Below are 12939 nucleotides of genomic sequence, written 5' to 3' on the forward strand. Positions count from 1 at the left end.
AATTCATAAAGATTTATTTATTTATTAAACAATCAATCAGCCCCATAGATTTGCAGATTCTTTTCCCAAATTTTAAAGCCATATAATTGACAAAGTGATCTTCAGGATAAGCTGACAGTTGGCTTAGTTTGTCTTCACGTAAACAAATTGGAATCTTTTAATTCTAATGAATTAAATTTTTTTTTTCTTGGGATTTAGATCTAGGTTCATGAATTCATGTGGCTGGCTATAGAGAGAATCTTCTTTAAAAAAGGCTTTTCTTTGTAATTAGATGCCATTGGACTTCTTAATTGATTAATAAACTTGTAATTAGTCCTTAATCCTATTCCAAATAGGGGTGTCAATTTCGGGTCACGGGTCGGGTTCGGGTCGAATCCGAAAATGACCCGGCACTATTCGAGTCAACCCGAACTGAACAGTTTTTAAAAATGGGTCGGTTTTCCAGACTCGAACCCGACCCGACCCGAATGACCTATTTTCAACAAGAAAATTACAACTTTTTGGGTCAAAAACGGGTCAATCTCCTCTTTGCGGGTCAAAACCGGGTCAAAATCGGGTTTTTGGGTCAAAATTTAGTCAATTTAGAGTCAAAGGGTTAACCCGAACACAATCCAATTTTTTAAACAGGTTGAAATGTTGAACCCAAACCCGACCCATTTCGGGTTCGGGTTGACCCTAACCCAAAATTTTTGAGTCGGGTTCGAGTTGAGTTTTCGGGTCGTGTCAAATATTGACACCCCTAATTCCAAATGGAACATATTACTTAAAAATTGGATTAAGTTTTGACTTAGGTTTCATTTGAGGCATTTTTAGACCATAGTTTTTTCGCTATTGTTAATTGATTTTCCTACAACAAAACAGTTTTACGAAGTAGTAATTAAGAAAATCATCCCAAATGAATTCATAAATGGAGCTCGGTGAAAAATTGATTTAAAATGGAATAAATTTTCCATTGATTGACACTAATGAGTTAGATTTAGCATATATAGATTAATTAAACATAAATTTATAACTAGTCTTATGTCCTAATTATAATATAAAGCATGATCTTCCAAGTTTTTAAATTGAAATGATAATATATTGGACACATGATAATTACAGATATAATGTATTAATAATTATAATTTCTTATAATAATGAGAGAGATATGGTTTAAGTGAGAAGTTTTTAGTTAGTTCATGAGATTTGCAGTGAAGAAGTTATGTGTACTATCCTTAAGTGGATAATATCAAAAAGAGGTAAGGATGGATAATATCATAATGAAAGTGATTAATAGTGGTATAATAAACGAATACTAATTGTTTTGTGGTATTTCATATGCGTCAATGACCATGTTCTTCAATCGAATCTATTGTTATCGAAATGGTGGTTCCTTGTTACGTCTCTTGATATATCAACCTGTTCTAGGTATAAGAAACTCTTCATTTATATTTTGGTGTAGCCGAATGGGTCCTTGTACTAAACTTATGTTTTTGTTTGAGACTGCTTTCTTATATTTGGTAAACATTGCTGTTCATTAGACGAAAATGGATAGTTATTTTAAGCTGCTAAGAACAGCAGTTTATAATATGATATATATATGTTAAGTAGGTAAGCTGTGATATACTATATTATTAATATTTGAGAGGGCTTCATTTGGGACGGCTTTTTTAGTACTTTTTTAAACGGAGTTCTAGTATGCAAATTCCAAAATTTTGAACTAGAACTCCCGTTTAAAAAATAGTTAAAGAAGTAGGCCGCGTCGCCAAACGAAGCACACTAAAATGTCCATAAAATAGTAATCAATAGAAACATGGTAACAGTCTTAAAGCTAAACATTACAAAATTGTGGTATCCCCAACAGAGACTTATCGCATATGAATTATTCTCTGTTCATTATATAAATAATAAAATAAAGGGAATGATAATAAGGGATGCCAAAATTTGCTTGCGTGATATCAAATTATTAATATATCCATTACAATTTGGGTTTTAATAGTTAAAATATAGGTAACATAAGTAATATATTGATGGGAGAACTATTCTTATCTATTAATTCTATATTAAGGTGGATAGGTATAAACTTATATAAGAGATTGTGGTTTAGTTATAGGAGATGACTTTATAAGAATTGGCCAAATTTAAAAAGGGAGTATTCTCGTCATAGATAGAGTTTTTCCAAAAGAAAATAGAGTTATTGAATACTATTCTTTAATTATATTTAAATTATTTTCTAAGTGTAAAAGTGTCTTTAGAACTTTCTAAATTCAAATAAAAATAATTTAAAAAATAAAAAAAACTAAATAGATTTTATCATTGTTTACTTTAAAATAGATTTATTTAATATTATCTAGAATATTTGTCTCCTTTTAATGATAAACAAATAAGAATAAATTTTAAAAGATGATATGTATTCTTTGATGATAAGATTGAATAATATTGAAAGACACATATCATTGCAAAATGCCAAGTCACAAAATCTATAAATTTGAAAATATGTTAATTTATTATATGATTAATCAATAAATTATCCAGACTGAGAAATGTATGCATAAATATTAACTTGGTAATTATTAAAATGATATTTGCATCTGGAAGCTACCTAATTGATTATGTTATATCTATAAAATTGATGTGAAGAGATTTGAAATGTCGTTTCATTTGTTAGTCATTTTTTTATGTTAGATTTCTTTTTATCCATCTTTAATGATCATTGCAATACATGATGCATTATCAAAAAATTATCTTGATTCGGGCACAATGCTCGATGCAAAATCAAGTTTTGGAAACTTCTCCAAAAACTAAAATTGAGAACCATTCCGAATATCTGATTTCAAACAATTATAGTCGAATTGAACGTTCTTCGGAAATACGAACCCAACCACACCAAATTTGACCCAATCCTAGCGTACTAAATTTATGAATGCATATCAACCATTTTTAAGGGTTTCCACGTAGAAACACTCTTGTCTCTTATGAATGCTACACCCGTCATCTCTAATTTGTTTTGTGTGCTGGGATTTTATACAAAAGGCTAAGACGTTAAATATATATTTAGTCTAACCGCCACAATACTCCAATGAGACCGCAACAACATTCTTCAACAGAAAAAAGTTATTGCTAGTTTTTTAATGATAATTCTAATTATAAGACTGTGTTCTATAGGATGTGTTCTATCACAATATCAAATATGTATTTAAAAAATAAAAGAGCTTAGAACTTCAACCAACATATCAATGTGAGTTTGCCTTAGAACTTCAACCAACATATCAATGTGAGTTTGCATGAATTGACCTAAATGTTCAAAATAATAATAATAATAATGTTTAGAATAAGATAAAATTTTAATTTATTAATTTCTTACATTTTCACTTGTTGAAAATTTGCGTAGAAATTGAAAAGACCGTTGAGAATATAAATCGATTTTACATTTATGGAAGGATATGAAAAATTAGATTTTGCATTTTTAATTTTAAATATTTTGTTTCAATCATATACAAGGTAATAGTAAATCCAATTAAGATCAATTAAATTTGTATAAATCACATGCAAAGGAATCAATTAAAAATAGATTAAATTTATAATAACATAAATTCAAAAGAATTAAATATTCATAATTTTTACTTGAATGATTTTCAGCTCCTTTATCATACAAACTTATAGAAGTGAAAGACAAATTGACAAATTGAAAGTATAAAATAAATAAAAAATACTGAAAATAGGTTGAAAGTTATAAAGAAAAAAATAAAATAAAATAAAATAAAATGGAAAGCTAAGATTTCATAAAGGAGAATTATAAACCACTTTTATAATAATAAATTGGAAAGAAATATATTCTTTATTGATATAAATTAATTTGCACATATTAAGATTTTGATAAATATAATTAAAAATTATAAATTAATGAATAAAGAATCTATCTATTAGTAAATTCGTTAAAAATGAAATGGAAATTATGGACTAAAATAGCAATATGGAAAGAATTATCAACAATAAATTACAATTCCAATATGAAAGGATATAATGGAATTAGCAAAAAGTATTGAATTAAAGAAAATACTATATTTGAAAAGCTCAATTATATTATTATAGAAGAAGAGAGCATCAGGTTGTGAAAAATGGATTACAAATAAATTGAAACAAATTGAGAAGAAAATTTTCCTAAACTAAAAAATGAGTATGCTACAAACTTATTCATACTGAATATGTTGGTCAGCTAAAAATAACTTCATTAAAATTGAATTAATATGTTTGTGTAGTGATATATTATCAAGAAAATAATCATGATTGGGCATGAATCTCGAGGCGCCATATTTGAATTGGAAATTTCAAAAATTAATTCCGGGACCATCCGAATTTTGACTTCAGCAAATTTATAGTTGAACTAAACATCTCGAATAGACGAACCCAAATATACCAAATTCAATCCAATAGAGCCTAAACAAGTCCAAATCAAGGATATGAAGCGTATTTGGAAGTTTCAAAGCATAAGTTGAATGACCAAATGACTTCCACCCGGCCATCGATAGACGTCGAACTTCAGCCCGACCACCGACAAACGCCAGACTTCTGGCCAGTAATCGACTGACGTTGGAATTCCACCTAACTCTCTCTACTGTTATAATTTCACCGTCTTTGAATTACAGGACGGATTAAAGCTTTGTAATTCATTCAAATACTAGTGGTATCATTTGAACTAAGTTTGGCCCTGTAATTTTTTCTCTTTTCTACGGATTCTACGTTAAAAAACCTTGATGTTTTTTTTTTCTTTTTTGCTTTTGTGGGAAAAATGAAAACACCTTCACACTCTACGCCGCTAATCGTTCTAGTCTTCGCAACTGTATAAATAATAATTATATTTAAATGAAATAGGAAAAGATGAAGATTGATCATATTAAAATACTCGAAGATTACTGTAAAAAAATAATAATAATGAATCTGAAGTGGCCTAGATTTAACGTATATAAAATTTTATAATGATAAAATCATCAAATTTTACATATGAATATAAATTAAATCTAATCGAAACTTTTTTGGCCATAAATTTATCGCAATTCAGACGAGCTTTATAAAGTTAATTTGATCCATAATCAATAATATTAGTTTTACTTCTAGCGCTCGTCTGACTATAAAATATTATGTAAATTTTTAAGAATATTTTTATATATAGAGAAGAACGTATTATGGGTAGGAGAGAGAGAAGAATCTTTGCATTAAATTAGAGAGATATAAAGAGGGTAGCTTAGTTAATTAAGTGGGTAAATAAGATAAATATATAGATAGATAATAATTCTAATTAGGATTATTATGGGTAAATTGTTGTTAAAATTAATTTTATATCTAATTATACAGATTAAACTATCAATTTTTAAAATGACATGCAATTTAATTAGTAGAAATTTTAGTTACTTCTTTAGGAGGTGTTCTAATTAAACCCTAAACAACCACATAATAGGAAGTGAATTAAAATAAGATAAAATAAAATGATGTGTTGCCTGTAGTTTGAATTTAAAAAGGCATTTTGCAAAAAAAAAAAATTAAGTTAGTTTAATTAGTGTAATTTTTTTGCGAATAAAATGGAAAACTTTGTTGTTTTAAATAATTAATTACAAATGATGTGCTAATTTCTTATTAATGAATAATAACAAATCTTTAATTACCAAATCAATTATTATTTTAATTAAGACTTTTGGTCTCTAATTTTGGAAGATTAATTAGGATAAAGGTCATGCTCATGATAATTAGGGAGTTATGAAAAGAAGGAATATATTCTTATTCTAATTTACTTGGTAAGAAGGATATCTGGACAAAAAGAGGCAGAATAAAAGAAAAAAAAGGACAAAAATGCCAATCTCATATTGATAAACCTTTATTATTTTTGTGTAAGATTATAAAATTTAGGCTTCATTTGGGACGGCTTTTTTAATGATTATTAAAACAGCTTTTTAGTATAAAAATTAAAATGTATGTAATAGAAAGTTATTTTAAGAAACAATAAAAAAATTGTCCCAGTGGGAAGTATTTCATATTGTTTTTTAAAACTATTTTTTAGTGCAAAAGTAAAAAAATTTGTACTTAAAAGCTATTTTAAGAAGCAATAAAAAAGTAGTACCAAACGACCCTAAGGGTTTGTTTGGGACAACTTTCTTATTGCTTCTTAAAACAACTTTATAGTACTAAAAAGATTATTCAAGAAGCAATAAGAAAGTCGTCCCAAACAAAACCTTAAAGAAAGTTTGGGATGACTTTCTTGCTGCTTCTTAAAGTAGCTTTCTGTGCAAATATTTAATTTTTTTTATTAAAAAGTTACTTTTAAAAGCAACAAAAAACCGTCCCAAATAAAGCCTTAGGCTTCGTTTGGAACGGCTTTCTTTCTGCTTCTTAAAACAACTTTTTAGTACAAAAGTTAATTTTTTAAACTAGAAAGCTGCTTTAAGAAGCAGTAAGAAGGCCGTTCCAAACGAAGCCTTAGGCTTCGTTTGTGACTACTTTTTTGCTGCTTCTTGAAGCAGTTTTTAAGTTCAATAATTAAAAATTTTGTACCAAAAAGTTGCTTTAAGAAGCAATAAAAAAGTCATCACAAACGAAACCTTAGTCTCATGATCAAACTTTGTTAGGCATTGGCAACCCATACTAAACAACTGGCTAAAAAATAAAAGTTGAGAAGTCTTCTATTAAATATGGAAACCGTGAACTTTATAGATTCCATGCGTTAAAACATTTATATTTCTATTTATTTAAACAATAATTAAAATTATTCCTTTTTTTTTTTTTTGGAAAGTTTGGGATTGAGATTTGAGAGGGTTAGGAAATCCGATTCCTTTTCGCCACCTGACGCGCCTTCCGTTGGTTTCCGTTAGCATGGGCTGACTCCGCACGTAAGACGTTCCATACTAATCTGGCCGCAAAAAATAATAAAATATTTTTATTTTTGTATTTATTTCTCCGCTCCAAAAATAAATTCATACTTAAAAATAATGAATCTAAATATATTTTTAAGAGTTGCATTAAATTTATCATATTTAAATTTAAAATATTTTAAAATAACGTTATATTTTTATTAATAATTATCAATTGGCTTAAGAAAAATTTTAACTTATACGCTGACTACTATAGGGCTGCGGGCTGCCAGAGAAAATATGTTATAGTTGTGAACTAAGAATTCTTTTTTGAAACAGTTTTTTTATTGTTTTTAAAATAATTTTTTAAGTATAAATTTTTTATATTTTACTAAATTATTTTTAAAAAATAATTAAGAAAGACGTTCCCAATAAAATGTAAAGCTTTATTTTAGATAATTTTTTACCCTTTTTTTTTAAAAAAAAATTAATATATATTTTTATATAAACATTTATTTAAATTAATAAAAAAAATGATTCAAATAAAAACCTTAATCAATTGATAAAGATTTGCGAGTAGTTAAGGCAAGAGAGAAGGGAAAAGTCTGGAGAAACAATTGGGCTGTAAAAAAAGAATAAAAGAAAAGTTAGCAGAAGTGGTAAGTTATATTTTTATTGTTTTAAAAAAAATTATATATTAGGCAAGTAAATATTAAATAAAAACTTGATATGGTAGATACATAAATATATATTTATTGAGTGTAAATCTCAAAGATCAGACCGCGTGCCCCGTGATTTATCGATCTCGCTCAGGTCCATCAAAAGGATCCGCTGAGCGGGACACCTCTCGAAACAGCCATTCATCATCCTTTACACCACAACTCAGGGAAACTGTTGGGGAATCGCGTTCCCATTCTTTTGGCTAGGGTTAGTTTCGAGGCCTATAAATAGATGCAGAAAATACTCACACGTTCGCAAGAAGCGATTGAGGGCTGTCACGGTTTCGAATACGTCTTAAGCGCCGATTGTTCGCGATCAGGCAAAGTTCTTTCGCCTTTCTCGCAGCATCTCGCGGATTTCCATTGAAGTGTCGTGAAGAAATTGGGATCTGAGGTTTCCGTCTCTTTTGCAGGGAAAGAACAAATTTTTTTTGGAATTCTTGTAAGTATTTTTTTTAATTTTCATAATAGGGTCCTCTTTCTCTCTGAACAATTTGTTGGGGATTCTTGTAAGTATGTTCTATTTTTCCTATTAGGGTTCCATTGGTTCTTGTTGTGTGTTTTTTTTTTTTTTAATTTACTGGTGTGTTTTATTGTTTTTGTTTTGATTGAGGCATCGACCTGTGTCGGTGTTGCGAGGTGATCTATTCTGTGTTATTCCCCCCAAAAAAAAAAATATGTTCTGTGTTGATCTGTGTCAGTTTTCTCGGAAGAATGAATATGATGATTACATTCTTTGTTACGGTATTTGGTTCTTTAGGGTTATTTGTTACGGTTTTCTGCCTTGTAGCGACAAGGTTTGACCTTTGATTGCGTGTGACCTTTTCTGACTAAATTTAACATGTTCATTTTAGCAGAAGATTGAAACTCATTTTTTCTGATGGTTAGGGGATCTTTTTTGTTTCAATTTAGCATTTTATTTTCTGGGAAAAATTAATGCTTGATTTTTTTAAATGATACGCATTCATATGAATCTGCTTTGTGGTTAGATTTGTCGTCGGCTACTTTCATTTCCGCCGCTAATTTTCATTTTTGTTTTTCTTAATCGATGATTTGTTGATCATTTCTATCATGTTTAAATTACTCCACCAAAAAATGACATTGTTTAAATCACTCTTTGAGAAAGGAGAAATATTTTAGGTATGCTATCGAGAAGTTTTGTTATTCTCATACATTTATCTGCGCCAATGAGACGGTTGATTTGTGAATAAATTAAGAGGAAAAAGATATTGTTTAAAAAAAATACGGTAAATATTTTTTGGACGACGATTATTGAAGAGGCAGTCGGGATAAGGCTACTAATGATGATTATTCTTTTTTGTTGAGGTTTTTTAGTTATGATTTTTGTTTTTCAGTTGGACTCTTCTGAATTTCCTTCAAGTATGATTTCATTATATTCTTAGTTCTTTTTTCTGTCTGGTTTTTAAAACGCTATCGAGATCCATGTTCTTCATTTTTTTCAGCCACGATTTGTTTTCTCGGTGTTCTGCAACTTTTATTTTTGTCTTTATGTATAGCTTGCGGATTGTTGATGACTTCTAGATTCTCAAATGCAAGTTCTTGTAAAGATATTTGGGCTGGTTGTACGAGATTTGGGATATTGATATGATCATTTTTTTGGGTGATTTTGCAAGTTTCTTGGTATTTAGCTGAATAATCTTAATATGCATTTCGATTTTGCAGGACGTTTGAATGTTTTAATGGAGTCAAAAGGTGGTAAGAAGAAGTCCAGTAGTAATTCCTTACAATACGAAGTTCCCCTCGGCTACAGCATTGAAGACGTTCGTCCTCACGGTGGAGTGAAGAAGTTCCAGTCTGCTGCATACTCCAACGTAATAAACTTTGAAATTTCGAATTTTCAATTTCCTTTCCGCACTTATTTTGTTTCTACATTTGTTCTAAACATTTTTTGTTATTTTTTTGGTATTCCTTTCAGTGCGCTCGGAAACCATCCTGATATCATTTGGATGCTCCCTCCAGTAGTGTAGGATTTCCCTTGCTTTTGCTTTGATACTTCTGGTTTGCAGCTCACCAATAAACCACACCGAACTCTTTCAACTTCTCCTCTGTTTTCTTACTCTCTCTTCTTGCATCCTCTGCCTGTCCATCAAACTGGACATGATGGCCTGCTCTCCAATTGGGTTCGAAGGCTATGAAAAACGCCTTGAGATAACCTTCTCAGAAGCCTCTCTGTTTGTTGATCCTCACGGCTATGGCCTGCGCGCCCTCACTCGCCCTCAGATTGATTCAATCTTAGAGCCTGCAAAGTGCACCATTGTTTCACAGCTTTCCAACAAGGACTTTGACTCCTATGTTCTGTCGGAATCTAGCCTCTTTGTGTACCCATGCAAGATGATTCTAAAAACCTGCGGGACTACAAGGCTCTTACTGTCGATTCCTGTGATTCTTGATCTTGCTGCTGAGCTTTCACTCTCTGTTACAGCAGTGAAGTACTCCAGAGGAAGCTTCATATTTCCTGGAGCTCAGCCTGCTCCTCACCGCAGCTTCTCTGAAGAGGTTGCTGTTCTTAACCAATACTTTGGTTGCCTTGCCTCTGGTGTGAATGCTTATGTTATTGGCAACCCTGCACTGCCGAACCTCAACTGGCATGTCTATTATGCTACCGAGAAGCCTGAGCAACCAATGGTGACAGTTGAAATGTGCATGACTGGATTGAACAGTGAAAGGGCATCCATATTCTTCAAGAATTCTGTCCTTGGACATGAATCATCTGCAAAAGAGATGACCAAAAGATCTGGAATTCGCGATATCATCCCTGAAATGAAAATATGTGACTTTGAGTTCGACCCCTGCGGGTACTCAATGAATGGCATCAACAACCAGGCCCTTTCTACCATACATGTTACACCTGAGGATGGGTTCAGTTATGCAAGCTATGAAGCTATGGGGTTTGAACCTAGTGCAATCAGTTATAGACATCTCATTGAGAGGGTGCTGAGGTGCTTTGAACCTGTGAATTTCTCTGTTGCCGTCACCATCTTTGGTGGACGCCCCTTTGCCTGTTCTTATGGTCAAAAGGTTTGTGTTGATGGGTACAATTGCAAGGATCTTGTTCAACAAGAACTCTCAGGTGGAGGACTGCTTTTGTATCAGAGTTTCAAGGCTTCTACTGATGGTTCAGCCTCTCCAAGATCCATTCTCTATTGCTGGGAGGCAGAGGATGAAGAGGAGAACAGTGTGAAGTGCAAGGAGAAGTTTTTCTGAGTTTATGGTGGTATATTGGTGAATGACTCGTTATTTTTGTGCTTCTGCTTTGTTATTTTGGTGTTTCTGTTGTTGTGTGGCTTACATTGTCTATTTTGTTACTGTTTGCATTTGAATAATTAGCTCAGTGTGGCAATTGGCTTGCCTTATTTGTCCACAAGGAGTAAAATAAGTCGTCTGTCTTTGCTTTTAATAAAAGCTTCGTTACATGTGTGTGTTTTTGCTTAATGATTTTGTTTAATGAGTTCTGAATTGCTTATGAATTGGTGCTTGGTAGCACACGTAAGTTCAGGTGCCAAATCACCATGGAAATATTTGATTGCCCTTCCCTCCCTCCCTTCCTCCCGAAATTATTATGTCGGGTGACCGGACCGTCTCATACGCACCATGTCACCCGGATGTTCTGGTCACCCCGGTGTTTTAAGATTTTTTTTTTGTTAAAAAATAGTATTATAAAATAGTAAGAAAGCGACTTTAAAATAAACATAAATCTATGTTTGAGTGTCAATAAAATTTTGATTTGTATCACACTAGAATTGAATATGCGTATTTACACATCAACTTGAATATATGCATTGGATCAGGACATATGCGCAAGATACAATAGATTGTCTGTAAGTATTTCTTATGATATGATAATTGGTGATTAAAACACCTTTATCTTTGATAAATCAGTTCATTGATTTACCATTGATGGATGGATTTATAGTGATTTTCTTAGATGAATTATTGGATTTGTTTTGGGAATTGAATATTGAATTGTAATTAAGAGTATTATTCATGATTAACTTATCAATTTATACTTATCAAATATGAATCTCGAGACAAATTTAAATGGGAAACTTAAAAAAAAGGAAACTTCTGAAATTAAATATGGAGTCATCCAAACTCAATTTTCAATAAACTTATAGTCGGATTGAACAACTCAAAGAGGAACACAAAGACACAAAATTTAATCCAATCCGAGCTCAAATGGGTCCAAATCAAGACCCCGAAGCACATTGAGAAGATTCAAAGTATAAATTGGATGATCAAATGATATTCAAATGTAACATGTTTATAGTTGAATCGTGCGGATCGACGAGACAAATCCAATGAGCTCAAGATCGTTGAATTCTGATATCATTAAGACACTCAAATGATCGATAAATGATATAATCGAGGGAATTTATATCGGTCGTCTATCAAAAAACACTCCAAATATGTCTTTAATATTCTCCATATTTACTAACCATTTCACTCCAAAAAACCATTTCACTCAAAAAAAAAAAACTATAAATAAACCCTTCATTTTCATTGCCATTGAAAATGGAGTAAGCAAGAGAAAGAAGAGCAGAGATGAAGAGAAATTAGAGAGCTCTCTTGCCATCAGACATCTCCTCCTCGACCAATGTTCGGCCACCAACCATCTTCGAACTTTCATCCGACAAATGATAGTCGCCAGACTTCCGTCTAACCACCGACCTCCGCCAAACTTTCGTCAGGCCATTAATAGTTGTCAGACTTCCATCCGACCATCGACCATCATCGAACTTTCGCCTAGCCATCGATCGTAACCAGACTTCTTTCCCCTTATATTCTTCTTGAAGTTTCATGTGAATATAGGTATGCATAAATGTTAACAACATTTCTAGCATTTCTTCTATTTCCTTTAATATCAAGAAGGTTGTTAATCTCAAGACTCGGAAATGAAGAAATTGGCAACTAGAATGGCACGATTACTTCAAATTCCAATATGAAGCTTATGATGTAATCTCTCTTAATCTTTGCAAAATATTTTTATATACTCCAATGATTTTATTTGTACATTAAAAGTTAAAAAAAAAATCTTTTTTTTTTAATTTTCGATTTAAAAATAAGAAATCGAGCTCAACAATTAAAACAAGTTCAATCTTTCTAAAGAAGCTTGAGACTAAATTTATTTTAATGAGTCAAATTTAGGCTCAGCAAATGAGCTCAAATCGAGCTCGAACTCTTTAAACAAGCTCAATTTAATTAAACAAAAACTTGACTCGACTTCACTCATTTACCCTGCTAATCCAAACCTCTGAATAATCTTTCTTCTTAATCACTCAAAGAATAAAAAATGAAAGATAATTTGGTCTATTCCCCTATATCCCAAAGATTCTCGATAATCTTCCCACAAAGCTTTTTATGGAATCAGAATACTGATTTTT

The 12939-nt window shown here is 31.3% G+C and overlaps 1 protein-coding gene across 1 annotated transcript; it reads left to right on the plus strand.

Annotated features, from left to right (window-relative positions):
* The first annotated feature begins 9492 nt into the window (after positions 1-9492).
* Positions 9493-10817, plus strand: LOC110103073 (S-adenosylmethionine decarboxylase proenzyme). The gene has a single exon (XM_020831627.2). It carries the CDS (start codon positions 9656-9658, stop codon positions 10760-10762), a length of 1107 nt encoding a protein of 368 aa, XP_020687286.2. The 5' UTR covers positions 9493-9655; the 3' UTR covers positions 10763-10817.
* Positions 10818-12939: the final 2122 nt, after the last annotated feature.

Source organism: Dendrobium catenatum, unplaced genomic scaffold (genome assembly GCF_001605985.2).
Source record: "Dendrobium catenatum unplaced genomic scaffold, ASM160598v2 fragScaff_scaffold_1024, whole genome shotgun sequence".
NCBI classification, from domain to species: Eukaryota; Viridiplantae; Streptophyta; class Magnoliopsida; order Asparagales; family Orchidaceae; genus Dendrobium; species Dendrobium catenatum.

Excerpts from the sequence above, each read along its gene's own strand:
- LOC110103073 (XM_020831627.2), top strand. The coding sequence starts at position 9,656 with ATGATGGCCTGCTCTCCAATTGGGTTCGAAGGCTATGAAAAACGCCTT.